The sequence below is a fragment of the Lynx canadensis genome, chromosome B1 (assembly GCF_007474595.2).
Source record: "Lynx canadensis isolate LIC74 chromosome B1, mLynCan4.pri.v2, whole genome shotgun sequence".
NCBI lineage: Eukaryota > Metazoa > Chordata > Mammalia > Carnivora > Felidae > Lynx > Lynx canadensis.
The window spans coordinates 143,416,841-143,434,550 of NC_044306.2; the positions used below are offsets into that span (position 1 = coordinate 143,416,841).

A 17,710-nucleotide genomic window follows, 5' to 3' on the forward strand; every position below is an offset into this window, starting at 1 on the left:
AAATCTTCATGTCAATTCTAGGCATTTAAATTTTTTTTTAATCCCATAAATTTGAAGCGCATACATAATATACACAGTTGAAAAATGAAATAGTTATATGAGGTTTATAATGAAGAACCTCAGTCTCCTGCTTCTGGACATTCTCACCCTTTTCTCACTTTCTTGAGGTGAATCTCTGAGCACTTATCTGTTTCTCTTGTTATTTAAGATATTTTCAAATAACTTGCCCTACTGTTTTTTGATAGTTCAGTTTTAGGTATTAATAGTTTTCCTACTGTGACATGTAAAGGGTGGCTCTCGTTTTACCTTGTAATACCTCTCATCTTCTCAGTGCAGTTTTATCCGTTTGATAAAGTCCCTATTTAGTATATTCATTATTATTGTTATGTAAATGTCGATATTATTACGTTTGCCTTCTTGCATAATCTTTTTTTCTGATGTTAATTACCCTTTCATTTCCTTAGCTTTTATCAAATCTAGTTGAGTCTTGCCACATTTTAGCTTCTCAATCCAATTTTCTTTTTATTTTGAGAGAGACAAAAGGACAGAGTGTGAGTGGGGGAAGGGCAGAGAGAGAGAATCCCAAGTAGGCTCTGTGCTGTCAGCACTTGGGGTGGGGTTGGGGGGGTGGGGTTGTGCTTGATCTCACAAACCTTGAGATAGTGACCTGAGCTGAAATCAAGTCAGATACTTAACCAGCTGAGCCCACGTAGGCACCCCTCAATCCAATTTTCTAAGCATGGTTGTACATCTCAGTCTCTAGTTTCTTTTTCTTTTCTTTCTTTATTTTATTCTATTATTTTTTTAAAAAAAACTTAAAGTAGTGACTCAGTAGTGACTGAGGAATTATATTTTAACTTCATTTAATTCTAATATAAATAGTTCTGTGTTTAGTTAGCGGACACTGTATTGGAAGCACAAATAAAGACGATTTCATACTGATTATATGGGAATGAGTGGGATATAATGCTATGGATTTCATTTTTTTTTAATGAAAGAAAAGGTTAGTAACCTTTATCTGATTAGATTTTTAAGAGGAATATTTGGGATAACTACTAAGAATTACTAGTATGAAAATCCAATGACTTAAAATTTGTTGGCACAATTTGAGATGTAATAATATATTTTCTTCAGAGTCTATAGGTTCTATCAATTATATGTCCATGTTTTTATTGTCTTTACTACTGGGTTTCATATTAAAAGTGAATATGTTTAGGTAACATAATTATTGTAACGTTTTAATGTATTTTAAAGACCTATGAAATCCTATACTGCCTTGTAACATTCTTATTTTGTTTTATGAATTGCTTAATAAGAACAACAGATTTGTACAATGCTACATGTACTCTATAATTAAAGAAAAAGCATTGTTTTATATTTGATTTTATAGGTAGCTACATCAAGCTGGGAGACAGGCAGATCCAAAGGATATCATGAAGTTTCCAGGGCCTTTGGAAAACCAGAGATTGTCTTTCCTGTTGGAAAAGGCAATCTCTAGGGAAGCCCAGATGTGGAAGGTGAATGTGCCGAAAATGCCTACCAATCAGGTAATGATTTTTCTCTTCACTCTAGATAGATGACTTAGAAATAAGTGTACTACTCTCATATAGTGGTGTCTTGACACTGCATGGGAGAAATACATACTATTAAAGGATATGCTCTATTTTTTATTTAAGAAACTTCTTGTTTCATTCTGAAACAAGAATGAACTTTTTGTTAGCTTGTGTTATCTGAGTTACAGCTTTAAGAAGATACATTTGTTCTCTTTCACTATAGCCCAGTGCTAACACCAATAAGCCTTCTTTATTTCTAGTTATATAGTTAGCTATGGAAGCTGAAGTTATCTTTAGTACACAAAAATTGTTCTTTCTTTCTTGAATATTTATAAGGGGTTCAAGTAAGCTACTAAGATAATGCCAATGTTGGATGCTTCTAGAGAGATAGGCTTCTTACCACTCAATTACTATTAGCCATATGCCTTTTCTTTTAGAAATGTTTATGCTTCTAACATATAATCCTATTAATGTTTTTTTTTAACAAATAATTATTCAGTTTATGCACTTCCAAAGCTTATTGTATAAGCTCTTTTTTATCCCTAGTATCTTGCATTGTGCTTGGGATGAAGAACAGTGGCCAAGAAATTTTTGATCTGTGTAGGTAAATGAATAGCAAATATCTGAGTTCCTCCTTTGTTGGTTTAGGTTAACCTTTGTTTGTAGGTTTTTGAAATCTAAATGCATCTTCTAATTCTAACCTATTTCTGTCATTCTTTGTCACAAGCTGATGAAAAATGTTTTGCATTTATTGTTACTTATTTGTCATTTAGCAGATTGAAATTAGTTAACTGGAGTGTGTTACCATATTTAATCCTTTGAAATAGGTAATAGTCCCTTTGCTCAAGACTTTATAAATTATTTTTAACGTTTATTTATTTTTGAGACAGAGAGAGACAGAGCATGAATGGGGGAGGGTCAGAGAGAGAGGGAGACACAGAATCCAAAGGAGGGTCCAGGCTGTGAGCTGTCAGCACAGAGCCTGATGCAGGGCTCGAACTCACAGACTATGAGATTCATGACCTGAGCCGAAATCGGACGCTTAACCGACTGAGCCACCCAGGCGCCCCAGGACTCAAGACTTTAATGAGTAGTAGAGTTATAATTTGAACCTGAGGTAGTTCTCTTCCCATTATACTTTGTTTTCAGTTTTTACTTTTATGTACTTGTGTGATTTTTAATTTTTTTTGTTACTATTTTTTTAAAGTTTATTTATTTTGAGAGAGAGCAAAAGAGTGCAAGCTGGGAAGGGGAAGAGAGAGGGAGAGACAGAATCCCAAGCAGGCTCTGCGCCATCAGCACAGAGTCTGATGTGGGGCTCAATCCCATGAAACATGAGATTATGACCTGAGCTGAGATCAAGAGTCGGACTCTTAACCAACTGAGCCACCTAGGCACCCCATCTTGTGTGATTTTTTTAGATTACTTGGGAATTCAGTCATTCAGTAAATGTTCATTAAGTAACTGTTACATTCTGAGCACTTCTAAGCATTGAAGATACATCAGTGAGAAAACTGAAATTCCTGTCCTTATGTTCTGACATTCTGGTATGCCTCAAAGCTTAAATACACCTGGCTTTAGAACCATTTCTTTCTTCCTTCTTCTGCTGTCTCCTTGAGTCAGCATGTAACCAACAGTAATATTCTTTTACAACATAGTCTTTAAAGGTGATACTCTACCAAGATTATAGTATATTGCTGTGTTATCACTTAACCTGGCCTATTTCTATAGGTGACTTAGTAAATACTACTGAGGTAATACCAGAGAATAGAACAGTATTAAACTTCTAAGAGGGAATACTTAAAGATTTGCTTTTAGTAACATCAAGTAGAAGCCAAAGTTAGTTCTCAAATGTGGATGGGCTTGTTCTGATGGAGATAGGGAATAAGGTAGGGATAAGAGGAAAGAGCTGTAAGGGCTGGAGCCACTTTCCATAGTAACCCCCAAAGACACTTCTGTATTCTAGTTCTAATTTTTTTATTTTCTTCTATCACTCTTCACGGACTGGCTTTTTTACTTCTCTTTCCACGATTACTTCTAATCATGTTTTCCCTTCTTGATTTCTTGGAGAAAAGAAACAGTCTTGTTGTTAAGCCATATACATACTTTGTCCAACTTTTCTAATGTTTTTTTAAGTGCTGGTAAAAATGGAAAAATAAAATATTTTAATTTTCTGCTTTGCGTCTTTCCTTCAGTTTCCTTATGTTTCTTTCTCTACCTAAACTCTACCTCTGGATCACTCTCTTACAGTTCTCTTTTAACCTGCAGCTTGTATCCCCAAGTTTAGAACAGAGTGGTCACACGAGAATGTTATACACCTATCACTCCCTGTGTGTGTGCTTCTACAGCACTTTTTACTTCCCTTATGGCACACAATATTATTTCCTAATGATGTGATTGTGAGTTCCTTTGGGCTAGGGTTGTGTTATTTTATTTACTGGCATATAATAGACATATAATATAGTAGTAAACATTTACTGGCATATAACATAGTAGTAAACATCTTTTAAATGAACATTATTATTTCTTTGTAATTATTTCAGGTTAGAGAAGTTCTTTTACATAATAGTATGTTCAATTACACGATAATTTTGTTATATGAATTTGGGGGAAAAATTGAAGACTGGTCAAAGTGACATGCACTTTCAGATATTCTTTATTTTGCTAAAGTGCTTTTGATATGCAAAGACAAAACTATGCTTGAAGCTGTTACTATAAAGATGGTTTTCATTAGAAGTTTGAAACTCTAAGGAATCTTCAAAGGCTATATAATTATGTAGTTTCCAATACATGATCTCGAGCCACTGGGCTTCTGAGTGTATCAGAGTCACCCAGGAGATGTCTTACAGAGATTCTGGGCCTCACTCAGACTTCTTGGGCTTGTGGTGGCAATTATGGAAATATGTATTTTAAAAAGCTTTATAGTTTTATTAACATGAATTAGATTTGGGAATCACTGATTTACTCTAACCACACAGTAGAAAAGTTCTCCTTCTAACATCTCTGGTAAGTGATCCTCTGTTTTGGATATTTTATTCATTCTACTATGGAAAAACTATAAATTATTGTCAAGTTTTTCCTAAATTGAACCTGAAAACTCCTTCTTTCTAGTGGCCACTTACTGGTTCTAGTTTTGTCCACTGGAGCAATACAGAATAAATTTCCTTGTTTTAAGTGGTAGCCCTTTATCTATTCAAAGACGTGTTAAGCCCAAAAAGTCATCTCTTTTCCTTTTTTTTTCTTTCTTTCTCTTTCTTTCTTTCTTTCTTTCTTTCTTTCTTTCTTTCTTTCTTTCTTTCTTTCTTTCCTTTCTTTCTTTCTTTCTTTCATTCATTCATTCAAGTTAGTTAACATACAGTGTAGTCTTGGTTTGCATCTTTTCATGTGTCCGTTAGTCATCTGGATGTCTTCTTTGAAAAAGTGTCTGTTCATGTCTTCTGCCCATTTCTGCACTAGATTATTTGTTTTTTGGGTGTTGAGTTTGGTAAATTCTTTCTAGATTTTGGATACTAACCCTTTATCCAGTAGTCATTTGCAAATATCTTCTCCCATTCTGTAGGCTGCCTCTTAGTTTTGTTGATTGTTTCCTTCACTGTGCGACATCTCTCTTGTTTTTTTAACCATTTTTTGATTAAGATTTCTCTCGTACCACCCCAGGGTTTCTTTTTCAAGATCTACTCTTTTTAGTGTGTTTCTTAAGTTGTGATCTTTCAGTTGTAGTTAATAATAAGGAATGAAGTGAAACTATTACTTTATCTTGGTTTGATAATTTCATTAAAGCAGCCTAAATTTTGTTTAGTTTAGTTTTGGCAGCAGTGTCATGTTGGCTTATTGAACTTGTTTTTAAAGCCGCCTTTTTTTTTTAAACATTTTTTTTAAATGTTTATTTATATTTGAGAGAGAGAGACAGAGGGTGAGAGGGGGGAGGGGCAGAGAGAGAGGGAGACCGAATCCGAAGTAGACTCCAGGTTCTGAGCTGTCAGCACAAAGCCCAATGCAGGGCTCGAACTCACAAGCAGTGAGATCATGACCTGAGCCGAAGTCGGACGCTTAACCAACTGAGCCACCCCGGTGCCCCTCCCTCTCTTTAAATACTGCATTGCCTTAGTTATTATAGCATTATAATAAGTGTTTGGTGGCATAAACTTTGTGTTTTTCTCAAGATTGTGTTGGCTATTCTTAGCCCTTTGCTCTTTGAATATATTTTAAAATGCACTGGTCAATTAAAAAGTTTGGGGAGTCAGTTACTGAATCTGTCAGTTTGGGGAGAATTCTTTGTAATATGAGTCTTCCATTTCATGAACATAGACTATCTCTCCATGTTCTTTAAAGTTGGTCCTCTGGGGCATCTGGGTGGCTCAGTCTGTAAAGCATCTGACTTCGGCTCAGGGCATGGTCTCACGGTTCGTGAGTTTGAGCCCCTTGTCAGGCTGTGTGCTGACAACTCGGAGCCTGGAGCCTGCTTCAGATTCTGTCTCTGTCTCTCTGTCTCTCTCTCTCTCTAGCCCCACTTCCTCTGCTTGCGCTCTGTCTCTCAAAACTGAATAAATGTTAAAAAAATAAATAAATAAAGTTGGTCCTAAGTTTCTTTTAATAATGGTTGGTAGTTTAGGTTTATTTCTAGATATTTGAGTCTTGGTGAGGCTATTACAAATGGTATTTTAGATTTTTTATTTTTTTAATATGCTGTTTCTGTACACGTATATGGAAATAAAATAGCTTTTTATATATTGATTATACTAAATTAGCTTACAGACTGATTTGTATTTTTTTTATTTAAAAAAATTTTAATGTTTATTAGTTTTGAGAGAGAGCGCGTGAGCTGGGGAGGGGCAGAGAGAGAGCGAGAGACACAGAATCCAAAGCAGGTTCCAGGCCTCCAGCTGTCAGCACAGAGGCCAAGGTGGGGTTTGAACTCACAAACCGTGAGATCATGACCTGAGCCAAAGTCAGACACTTAAGCAACTGAGCCACCCAGGCATCCCAGACTCATTTGTATTTTTGTATATTATACATAGACATGTTTACTGTAAATAATCATGGTTTTGTTTCTTCCTATCCAGTTCTTAATACTTTTTATTTATTTTTCTTGTTTTATGGAATTAGCTAGGGCCTCCAGAATCCCACTGAATATAAGTAGCAAGTATCTTTGTCTCAGTTTTAGTTTGAGGGGAAAGTTTTGAGTATTTCACCATTATGTATAATATTTGTTATATATTCTTTAGGTCATCTTGATCAGATTAGGAAGATTATCTCCCTTAATTTGTCAAGAGATTTTTTTCTAAATAGGTGTTAAGGTTTTTTACATCATTGGATTTTGTTAAGTTTGCTTAGGAATATTGCATTTATGTTCATGGGTAAGATTGGTTTGTAATGCCTTTTGTCAGGTTTTCATAATAAAGTATGCTGGCTTTGTAAAGTGAATTGGGAAGTGTTCCTGCTTTTTTTAAAAAAAAATGCTCTCTCTCAATTTGTTTAGGTCGGTGTTATTTCTTTCTTAAAGGTTGGCAGGTTCCACTGGGGGCCTAGAGATTTATTTGTGGGAAAGTATTAAATAATTCAATTTCTTTGGTAAATGTGAGACTAATCAGGTCTTCATTTAAATCTTATTTTAGTTTTGTAAATTGTGTTTTTCAAGGAATTCGTTTATTTCATTTAAATTGTCAAATTATTTGTGTAAAGTTTAATATCATGTTTCTTTTTTTTTTAAAGGTAGAGAGAGTGCACACATGAGCAGGGGAGGGGCAGAGAGAGAGAGAGAGAGAGAGAGAGAGAGAGAGAGAATTGTAAGCAGGCTCCATGCCCAGCACAGAGCCCCCACATGTGAGTTGATCTCACAACCATGAGATCACGACCTGAGTGTAAATCAAGAGTCAGACGCTCAACCAGCTGAGCCACCCAGGCAGCCCTATAATATCTTTTTAACATTGAAAAAGTTCATAATGATGTTCTTTTTTCATTTACTTAGTGATTTGTGCTTTTTTTTTTGATTAGTGTTTCTAGAGATCTGTGGATTAGTCTTTTAGTTCTGTTGATATTCCCTGTTGTACATTTGTTTTTTTTTTTTTTTTTTTTTTTTTAAGTAGGCTTCCCACCCAGCACAGAACCCAGTGTGGGGCTTGAACTCAAGACTGTGGCAACCAGACCTGAGCTGAGGTCGAGTTGGATGCCTGAGCCACCCAGGCACCCCACACATGTGTTTTCTTTTTAAGTTTTGCTCTTTTTTTCATTTCTTGCTTCTGTTACCTTTGTGTAATTTGCTGTTCTTTATCTTGAAGTAGATGCTTAAAAAATTGATTCTTCTGTTTTAAGATATACATTTAAAATTAAGGTTTCCTCGAAGTGTAGTTGTTCACCCATGTCTCATTTGCCTCATGGGGTTCTTAATTTCAGTTACTATATTTTTTAGTTCTAGAATTTCCTTTTGGATTTTTTTTATAGGTATCATTTTTCTAGTGAAATTCTTCATTTTTTCATCTGTTTTCCTGCTTTTCCTCTATTTTCTTGTATATTAAGTCCTTTTTTCCTTTTTTTAAAAATGTTTATTTATTTATTTTGAAAGAGAGCACGAGCAGGGGAGGGGCAGAGAGAGAGGAAGAGAGAGAATCCCAAGCAGAGGCTCTGCACTGTCAGCACAGAGCCTGATGTGGGGCCCTATCCCATGAACCACGAGATCATGCCCTGAACTGAAACCAAGAGTTGGATGTTCAGCTGACTGAGCCACCCATGTGTCCCTTAAGTCCTTTTCTGATAATTCAAAGATCTAGGTCTTGTTGTTGTTATCCCTTTTTTCTCTTGGTTTTTGGTCACTTCGTTCTTTTATCATACCTCCTTAATTTTTCTTAATTAAGTTTTTAATTTTAATTCCAGTATTGTTAACATACAGTGTTATATTAGAGTCCAGATGTACAATATAGTGATTCAGTGTATCTATTCCTTACTCAGTGCTCATCAAGATAAGTGTATTCTTAATCCCTTTCACCTATTTCACCCATTCCCCCCCACCATCCTCCCCTCTGGCAACCATCAACTTGTTCTCTGTAGTAGAGTCTATTTCTTGGTTTGTGTGTCTCTCTCTTTTTCTCCCCTTTTGTTCGTTTGTTCCATTTCTTAAATTCCACATATGAGTGAAATCATACGGTATTTGCCTTTCTCTGACTTTGCTTAGCATTATACTATATAGCATACCCAATAATTTTTAATTGGATGCTGAACATTATGAAAAATTGTAAAGGCTCTAGATGTTTTGTTACAGAAGGGTTCAGTCTTTTTTTGGTGGGCAAACTGAGTAGGAGATGAATCACTTTAACCCAGTCAGAGATGGTGCTGATTGAAGTCTGGGCAGCAGTTGGGTATGGCTTCATCTGCCTCTGGTTTGCCCCCCTCCTAGAGTGTAACCAAGAATTCCACCTGAGAACTTGGGAGGTTGCTGAAGGGTGCTGAACTCATTCTTCCTTTTCAGAGGCTTTTGCTTAGCTTCTTACATCTCTCTCCTTCCCGACTTCGGAATTTCATTCAAGGGATTCCTGGGTGGCTCAGTTAAGAGTCCTGTTTTTGGTTTCTGCTCAGGTCACGATCTCATGGTTCATGAGTTCAGGTCCATGTCAGGCTCTGCACTATTAGTGCAGAGCCTGCTTGGGATTCTTTCTCCCTCTGTTGCCTATCCCCCATGTGCTCTCTAGTTCTCTCAAAATAAATAAATAATAAACTTAAAATTTAATTTCAAAATTAAGGGGGAAATCAACTGAGTGTCACATTTAGTTCTCTGACCCTCCCTGTCCCTCTAGGTTCTTGGCTCCTCAAGTCTCCATATTTTGTCTCTAGCCCTATAGAAGCCTCAAAAGCTCTGTAGGTTTCCTTGCCCATACTCAGTTTTTTGGCATACTCACAGGAGGGGCAGATGCCCTGAAGGAAAACTACTATAGAATATTGATTCCTCTCATTTAAGGTTTCCCCATATTCAAAAGTGAATAGAACACTCCTGTGAAAACTTTTGTAAGCTGAAATGTTGTAAAGTGAAGAAACAATTACCATTAACTTATCAGGGAAATTTTTTGAGTGTTCCTAAACCATCTCTTTGGCTTTTCTGATACCTTAGGACACATCTTGCTAACAGATGGACAAAGTAACTCAAGATAGTACTGATGCTCACAGACAATGTTCAAAGCCATGGTGGCTTGATGCTGAGATACTGAGTGTAGTTCTGGGGAAAGGAGATTGGCAGTACCGATGTGCTGTTCTGGGTGTGCCATCACCATCTCCTTAACATCTTGTTGCAAAACAAGTGCTGAATGCTGTGTTTACTTTTTGCCTTTTTTCTTTTTTTTTTTTTTTTTAAATTTTTTTTTTTTTTTTCAACGTTTATTTATTTTTGGGACAGAGAGAGACAGAGCATGAACGGGGGAGGGGCAGAGAGAGAGGGAGACACAGAATCGGAAACAGGCTCCAGGCTCTGAGCCATCAGCCCAGAGCCTGACGCGGGGCTCGAACTCACGGACCGCGAGATCGTGACCTGGCTGAAGTCGGACGCTTAACCGACTGCGCCACCCAGGCGCCCCGCTTTTTGCCTTTTTTCGTAAAAGTGAAAATTCTCTTCAGAGTTTTTCATGTACTAATGTAGATTTTCAGTAAAAGCTAAGTGACATAACATGGACTTTTGAAATTTGAGGATACCTGTACCTCACATCCAGGATCTTAGATCTGCAAAGCCTGGTGGTCCTAGAAGTTCTGATGACTTCAAAACAGGTGGTGGTGGTGGTGGTGGTTAATAGCTTTTCTAGTTCTCCGCTGGACTGTAGGTTATTACCTAATCTGTCATAGCGAAAAGCAAAAATGTAACTTTTCTTAATGTTGAACTTTAGAGATGTGACAGGAGAGGCTGTGGGAGCAGAGGAAAGTACTTTGCTCAACTAGAGTTACTAGGAAAAGTGTAGTGAGGAGTGACCATTGAAATAGCTCTTCAAGGATAAATAATAGGACAGGTAAAAGAGAAGGGGTGTGTTCCAACCAGAGGGAACAGTATGAACAGAGGAGCAGTGATATAATAAAATAGCATGGCAGAAGCAAGGAAGGACTATAAATATACAAGTGCTATCCTTACAGTATGGATTTTAAGGCAGAAAGAGATGGAAGGTGAGTGGGGCTGGAGAGGTAGATCATAGGGATTTGTATGCCATGCCTGGGGGATTGTACTTAATCTTTTAGGTAATGGTGAGCCTTTTAGAGTTTAAAGCTGGGGAGGATTTGTATTTTAATGATCAGAATGTAACATGTGAAATATAAAGCCCTATGTTTTACCAGGTTGAATCAATGCATTATAAATTCTCTTGAGGATTGGTTGTTAACCAATGAACTGAACTCTCTTAACCCTATTTGAGGAATCCACGGAAAAGAAAACATCCCTTGATCAAGAAGTACTATCTGCGGTGGGCAGGCAGTTCTGCTTTCCTTCCTTCCTTCTGTCCTTCCTTCTGAATGGGATTACTTAGACACAGAACTTAATTTTTCTAAAGCTATCCTAATAATATTACTGTTTCATAAGTACATGCTTGAATCTATTTGAAAAAATGATGTTAGTACGACTTCCCTAAGAGTGAGTCTTAAACTGTTACCTTTTGTGAGTTTTTTGTTGTAGTTGTTATTTTTGTTAATTTTGACTAGTGATATTAATACTAGCCAAGCAGGAATGCTTTCTTGGCTCTGTTCCCAAATTTTAATATAAGATGTAAAGTCTAAAGATCCTGTTATGATCTCTTTTATAACTAGTTGTATTATACTTGGTTTAAAAATTATATGTAATATTTTGTAAATTTTTTCTGGCATCACTAGAGCATCAGGTATTTTTAGAAGTGGAAAGAACAACACTAGTATTTTAAGTGCCTTTTGCATTCTGTTTCTACATTTAGTTTTATAGCTACGATATGAAATCTATATAACCATGTTCCCTATGTTACATACTCTTACAGCACATTATGTTCATCTTTTGTGGCACTTCTTACAGTTATATGTTTGTGTTATCTGTTTAATGTCAAAAATACCAAATAAACACACTATGTAATATAATTTATGAGTTAGGGATCTTTTTCTCCTCTATCCCCATTGTGTAGATGTCTGAGCTGAAGGTGGAATTAATGGTGTCTTTGTTCTTTCATTGATACTCTAGATCATTGTTCTTTCACCTCCCTAAAACCTCCCCAGTTCCATCAGATTCTGTCATCATCTGTTTCTCCTTGCATGCATGTATTTCCATGTCATTGATGTGTTTGGATGGCTTGCTTAACATTACTTTTCTGTTTTGGCATTTTAGATAAAAGCTCATCTTGGTAGGAATTTAATTTCTCTTGAATGCTTAAGTCTTTCCATATACAAGTATCGTGACTGCCTTCATTTGGCTCTCAGGGAACCCCTAGACCGGAACTAGTTCTTAAAGTAGCACCTGAGGGCTCTGTGGAAAATGATATATTATAACCAGTGACTGTGCTAACTGCTTTTTGACTCAGGGCCTAGCTGTCAGTCTGTGTCGGCTTCCTCTCGCCTTTCTCAAGAAGCTACAGCTCCAGATGATAATGTTTTGCCACCTTTTTGAGACTCTTTGAGAGAGAATTGAAGCTCCTGGTTCTAATAGCCTAACTCCAGTTTCCTCTGTCATGTTGGACAATAGTCTGTGCAGGATATAAATTCCCTTGCTACTCCATGCACCCAGAACCTGTCAAGCCCATAGCTTCAGTTTCATGAACTGCCTTATGTTTCTTTTTGATCAGTGGCATTATACCACTGATTCTCAGAGTATCTGTTTCTAGCAGTCTTTTTCACCCACCTTGATTTAATTTGTAAGTCAGAAGAGCTTAACAATAGGTTATTTCCTTTGCGTTAACATCATTCCTGTGCTTCAGAGTAAAGTTCACAGGCTTAAAAAAACAGCTCTTTTCCTTGCCTTTAAAATGATCATATTGTTTCCTCACTTTTAAGATGCAGATGTGTTGTTGTCTCTTATAAGAAGCTTTCATTCTGCCTCCACACAGGACCAAGTGCCCTTCCAGTATGCTCCCTTAGTGCCTCGTACATACCTCTCTTTTACGCTAATCATAGTTGATTGATATTTTCTTAAGTTTGCCTCACCATGAGACTTTAAGTTTCAGAGTTTAAATAGGAAGTTTTTTTATTCATCATTGTATTCCCAGGACCTGTCATATCATAGACACTAGATGTTTATTAATATGAACTGAATTAAATGTTTTGATTGTCAGATGTTTTCAGATTATTGGTCATAGTCTCAACACCAGTTTGGTGGTGAGATGTTAACATGAGAGGTTGTAAACCATTTTTATCTCATTTTCTTGTCCATATTTCTTGTGTAGTATTCTAGGGTCATTCTTTATTGACAAAAGGAGTTGACCAGAAGGTAGATATGGGAGTTAATCTTCTAAAATACCAGTTAAAACTGGGTTTAGAGTTAGATGTAAAAATGATAATAAGTGTGATTAGTTGGTTTGACCCACACTAAGAAACACTTTACCATGTTGTGCCAAAGTGAAAAGTGACAGAGAAGTTGGAAAAAAAAATGAGAAATTGGCTAGCCAGTTCAATGGCAGAGATTTTAATGAGCACCAAGTCATGTATTTCTCACAAGACTAAAGAAAGCCAGGAGGAGGGAGAGAGAAATTCCAACTTAAACTTGGAGGAGATAAAGTTGTTAAGATATACAGCCCTCCATGTTTTAAAAAAAAATTTTTTTTTTTAATGTTTATTTATTATTGAGAGACAGAGAGAGACAGAGCATGAGCATAGGAGGGGCAGACAGAGGAGGAGACACAGAATCCAAAGCAGGCTCCAGGCTCTGAGCTGTTACCACAGAGCCCGAAGTGGGGCTCAAATTCACAAACTGCCAAGATCATGACCTGAGCCGAAGTCAGACGCTCAACTGACTCAGCCACCCAGGCACCCCAGCCCTCCATGTTTTAATAGCTCTTAATGTATCTTTCTGTGCTATAAGAATTAATTTCATAAAATTGACCCAGAGTAATCAGGAAAAAGGTTTAAGCTATGACCTCTCTACTTTCTAAGGAATTAGATAAATAATATATTTTAAAAGCTTTACATCTAAAATGGTTATGATTATAAAGACTGCAGTGCTTTATAATCTGGGTTAAGGATTAAACCTTTACTTGTCTGGAACCCTCACTTACTAAAAATACTTTTTTCCACTAATCACAGTCATTTCTGTACTTTGTTGTGTTTACCTGGCAGAAGTAGTACTTACAGATCTATTTCGTTTATTATAAGTATTAGGTTTTATTTATTTTTTTTTTGTGGGGCCTGCAAAACTCAAGGGTAAAGTTATCTAAATAATAATTACTTTAAAGTGTATACCATCTAAAAATTAAGCCTATAAAGCAGTTTAAAATAATACATAGGAAGCATTAACATTATGTTTGTATAGTAATATCTCCATTGGTAAATTAATTCAGGTGATTTTCTCTTCAGTATTCTTCTGTGATCTTTAAATTTGTAATTCATTTGTTGTCACTGGTATCTTTCATTTATTCTTGTTGATTTTAGTTTTAATTTTAATGGGCTATTATCCTATTACCATACTCCATTTGTATTTCCTAAGATGGTTTAATGGCTATTTGCTGCCTTAGAAAGAAATTCCCTGTATTTTCTTACTCTCTAGAATTGGGAAACTTAATTCCAAAGTTACTATCAGTTGATAATAGTGATACCTAAACTTTTATTTATTTATTTATTTTTTTTAAATTTTTTTTTTTTTCAACGTTTATTTATTTTTGGGACAGAGAGAGACAGAGCATGAACGGGGGAGGGGCAGAGAGAGAGGGAGACACAGAATTGGAAACAGGCTCCAGGCTCCGAGCCATCAGCCCAGAGCCCGACGCGGGGCTCGAACTCACGGACCGCGAGATCGTGACCTGGCTGAAGTCGGACGCTTAACCGACTGCGCCACCCAGGCGCCCCGATACCTAAACTTTTAAAGTCTTATATATTCCCTGAACACCTTAGATTAATTGAAGTATAAGTACATGGTGAAATGACATAATGAAGATTATTTAATAAAGAAAAAGACACTGGTGGATATTGATAATAAATGCTATGATCAGTAAATAACATTTTCATTCATCTCAAGCTTGATAGATTTTGAGTAAAGTTAACATTTTTAACATCTAAATGTATTCCATTGCATTTGCTAACCTTTTATAAGAGAGAATTCATTCTTGATGGTAACTTGGAACTTCACTTGTTCTCTCTCTCTCTCTCTTTTTTTTTTTTTTTTTTTTCTCTTTCTCTTTTACTTGTTCCCTTATAGAATGTTTCTCCATCCCAGAGAGATGAAGTGATTCAGTGGCTGGCCAAACTCAAGTACCAATTCAACCTTTACCCAGAAACATTTGCTTTGGCTAGCAGTCTTTTGGACAGGTTTTTAGCTACTGTAAAGGTAAATATTTTAGGATACAGTTAAATACAACCTCTTGTTTGAGGGTTTATATGCTAAACCAGGGGCAATTAGTAAACATTCTGGAAAGTGAAAAAGAGTGGAAAACCTTCCTGGAAATGGTATATGTGCCTATTAAGACATGATGTTTTTTGCCATTGCTTTAAATTTTTGGAAATATTTCTAATTCTGTAATTTTCTTTTTGCTACAAGTATTCATAACTTATACTTAACCTGTGAAATTTTTGATTTCCTGATTTTAAATACCGTATATCAGCAGAACATTGTCTTTTAACACATTGGTGTACTAGAAGTGGACAGTGAACTAGACTAGAAAAGTATAAGTCTATTGCACATTTTTTTCTTTATTTATTGAATATCTATATTGTGTAGTGTTTTGAAAATATATAAATACATTCTAGAGGCATACATTTGGAGTATAACAAGATGAACAACGTAAAATAAGTTTGTTATATTTTTGTTGAATGACAGCATACAAAAATACATAAAGAAGTTTATATTGTCCCTGTTGGTGTAATATATCATTGGCTATATTATGTGAAATTTGTCATAGTCGGCCCTCAATTGATTTAAATCAGAAATACAGCATTCATTTAATGGCAAGGCATGAAAAAGTAGAAGAGTAAATCATTTGTTGTCATTTGTATGCCTAGGAATATGTAAGCTGGGGGAACTACGAATTCAGTGTCGGGGATGCTGTACTCTTTGTTATAAAAAATAGAAGCCAGTGGAAGAATTTGGATGGCCACTCAGTTACCTTTTTATAAAGTTTCACACTTGTACTCTTAAGAGACTTGAAGAATTTTTAATTATAATGATACTAATTGCCTGAAATGTAGGTAATCTGAGATGTCTGCTTTTATCTCTGTATCAAGTCCCCCCCTCACATTCCCCCTGCTATAGCTAACCTCCCTTACAGAGAAAGATAGTGTCCTTTCTTGATTTTTATGTTCTTCACAAATTATTAATAACCTTATTGTAGCTTCTGTCACAGAAAAGGTTCTTACCTTATTATTGAACATTTTAAACAAATTTGGGGGAGTTTCTGGATCAGTGAGAGAATGTTGCCAAGTATAATGTCATTATTTTCATGTTTCTTATTTAATGGGTCCTGTCATGTTATTAGCATAAGATTCTCTTAGATGGTTAATCTGTGTTGAAATATGTATTCATGTTTTAAATAAAAGCAGACCATACAAGGCTGCAGCAATGAATGGAGCCTCAATCCTAGCTGTGCAGAAGAAAATGCTACGTAGCTCTTGAAAAGTATGGACCCTGATGGGGCACCTGGCTGGCTCAGTTGGAAGAGTGTGCAGCTCTTGATCTTGGGGTTATGAGTTTGAGCCCTACTTTGGGTGTAGAGATTACTTAAATAAACTTAAATTTTTTAAACAAGTATGAACCCTGAGCTCTATTTAGCTTCTGAATCTGAATCTCTAGTTGGTGATATCTGGATGTCTGTATTTAAAGAAACAAAACAAACTGCACAGATGATTCTGATGTGTACATCCAGGAGTGAGAACTACTGTTTCTTTAAAAAAAAAAAAAAAAAATCACACTTGCTATTGGGATTCTTTTTATTATAAAATTTATTGGTGCCCTTGATTTAAGGGTTGCATTACCTAACCTAAAGTTGTTAACTATTGGGCTCTTCTTTGTAGTGAACTCTGATTACCTCAAGGATTTGGTCTGTTGTATACTTGGGGAGATAAGGGAGCCTGGAAAATGGTCTTAGCTACAAGATCTGCCTTCACTTCCTATATCGCTTGTGTGATGTCCCTTAACTGCTGAGACATAATAGACATGACAATATTTTTGGAAGTGCTTTCTAAATCATAATATTCTGGTTAATATTAATGATTATCTAAAAATGTTGATAGTTTTGAACCAGCTGTTATTTTTCATGTAGGCAGAGGACTAGAAGGTTCTAGACAGTATGCCATTTTAAGGCAGTGGTCACTGGCGTGTTTATTAAATAAGTTAATCAAAGCTGCATCAGGTTACCTGAAGATTTCCATAATTTCACAGGAATGTAATATTTGAGTATAAAATAAATGTCAAAACAGGGCTTATTTATGTTACATAACTTCTATGTCATTCAGTATAATTGGACTTAATTGTCCTGGTTATTTGAAACTGTATTCTGATGCTGGGTTGGCAAACTCTTATACTACCAATAAGATAGAAAGTAGGCCTACCTTGTCATAGATCAGGAAAACAGGCAAATTCAAGCCCTCCTATGTGTGTTAAACCCTTTAGAAAGATTTCCCCCCTACTAATTGATTCTGTATGTATTTAGGAAACTTTCTTATGAAACTTGAATATATGTATATGTATATATGTATATGATGCATATACATATGAATATATGAATATGTATATATGTATATATACACACACACACAATACACACTTGTTTTTGTGGACACTTAATTAGAAAATTTCTATTCATCTGCCAACCTATAATTTTTAAAGCATTTGGAATGTGTTTATAGTCTTTTTTTTATATTCTTTGGTTTAATTCTCCTAACATCTAGTATGTTAACATTACTGACGTGACAGGTAAAGAGAGTAAGATTAAAATTAGCTCAAAAAATACACACATGTACAAAGAGTTAATTTTTGGAACTTTATTAAATAAAAAATTGTCTTCTAAAATTAAATTCTTTTTTGCTGGATAGAAATTTAA

At 35.8% G+C, this 17,710-nt stretch overlaps 1 protein-coding gene across 3 annotated transcripts in view; it reads left to right on the forward strand.

The window, feature by feature from the left end:
- Nucleotides 1–17,710, forward strand: part of CCNI (cyclin I) — a 35,194-nt gene that overhangs the window by 8,225 nt on the left and 9,259 nt on the right. Inside the window, exons 2-3 of one of the 3 annotated variants that reach the window (XM_030313633.1) lie at nt 1,391–1,547; nt 14,875–15,003. In XM_030313633.1, the coding sequence (XP_030169493.1) occupies nt 1,434–1,547; nt 14,875–15,003 (243 nt within the window). In that variant the 5' untranslated portion in view covers nt 1,391–1,433. The remainder of the gene's footprint in view (nt 1–1,390; nt 1,548–14,874; nt 15,004–17,710) is intronic. The other 2 variants (XM_030313634.1, XM_030313635.1) reach the window with 2 other exon arrangements.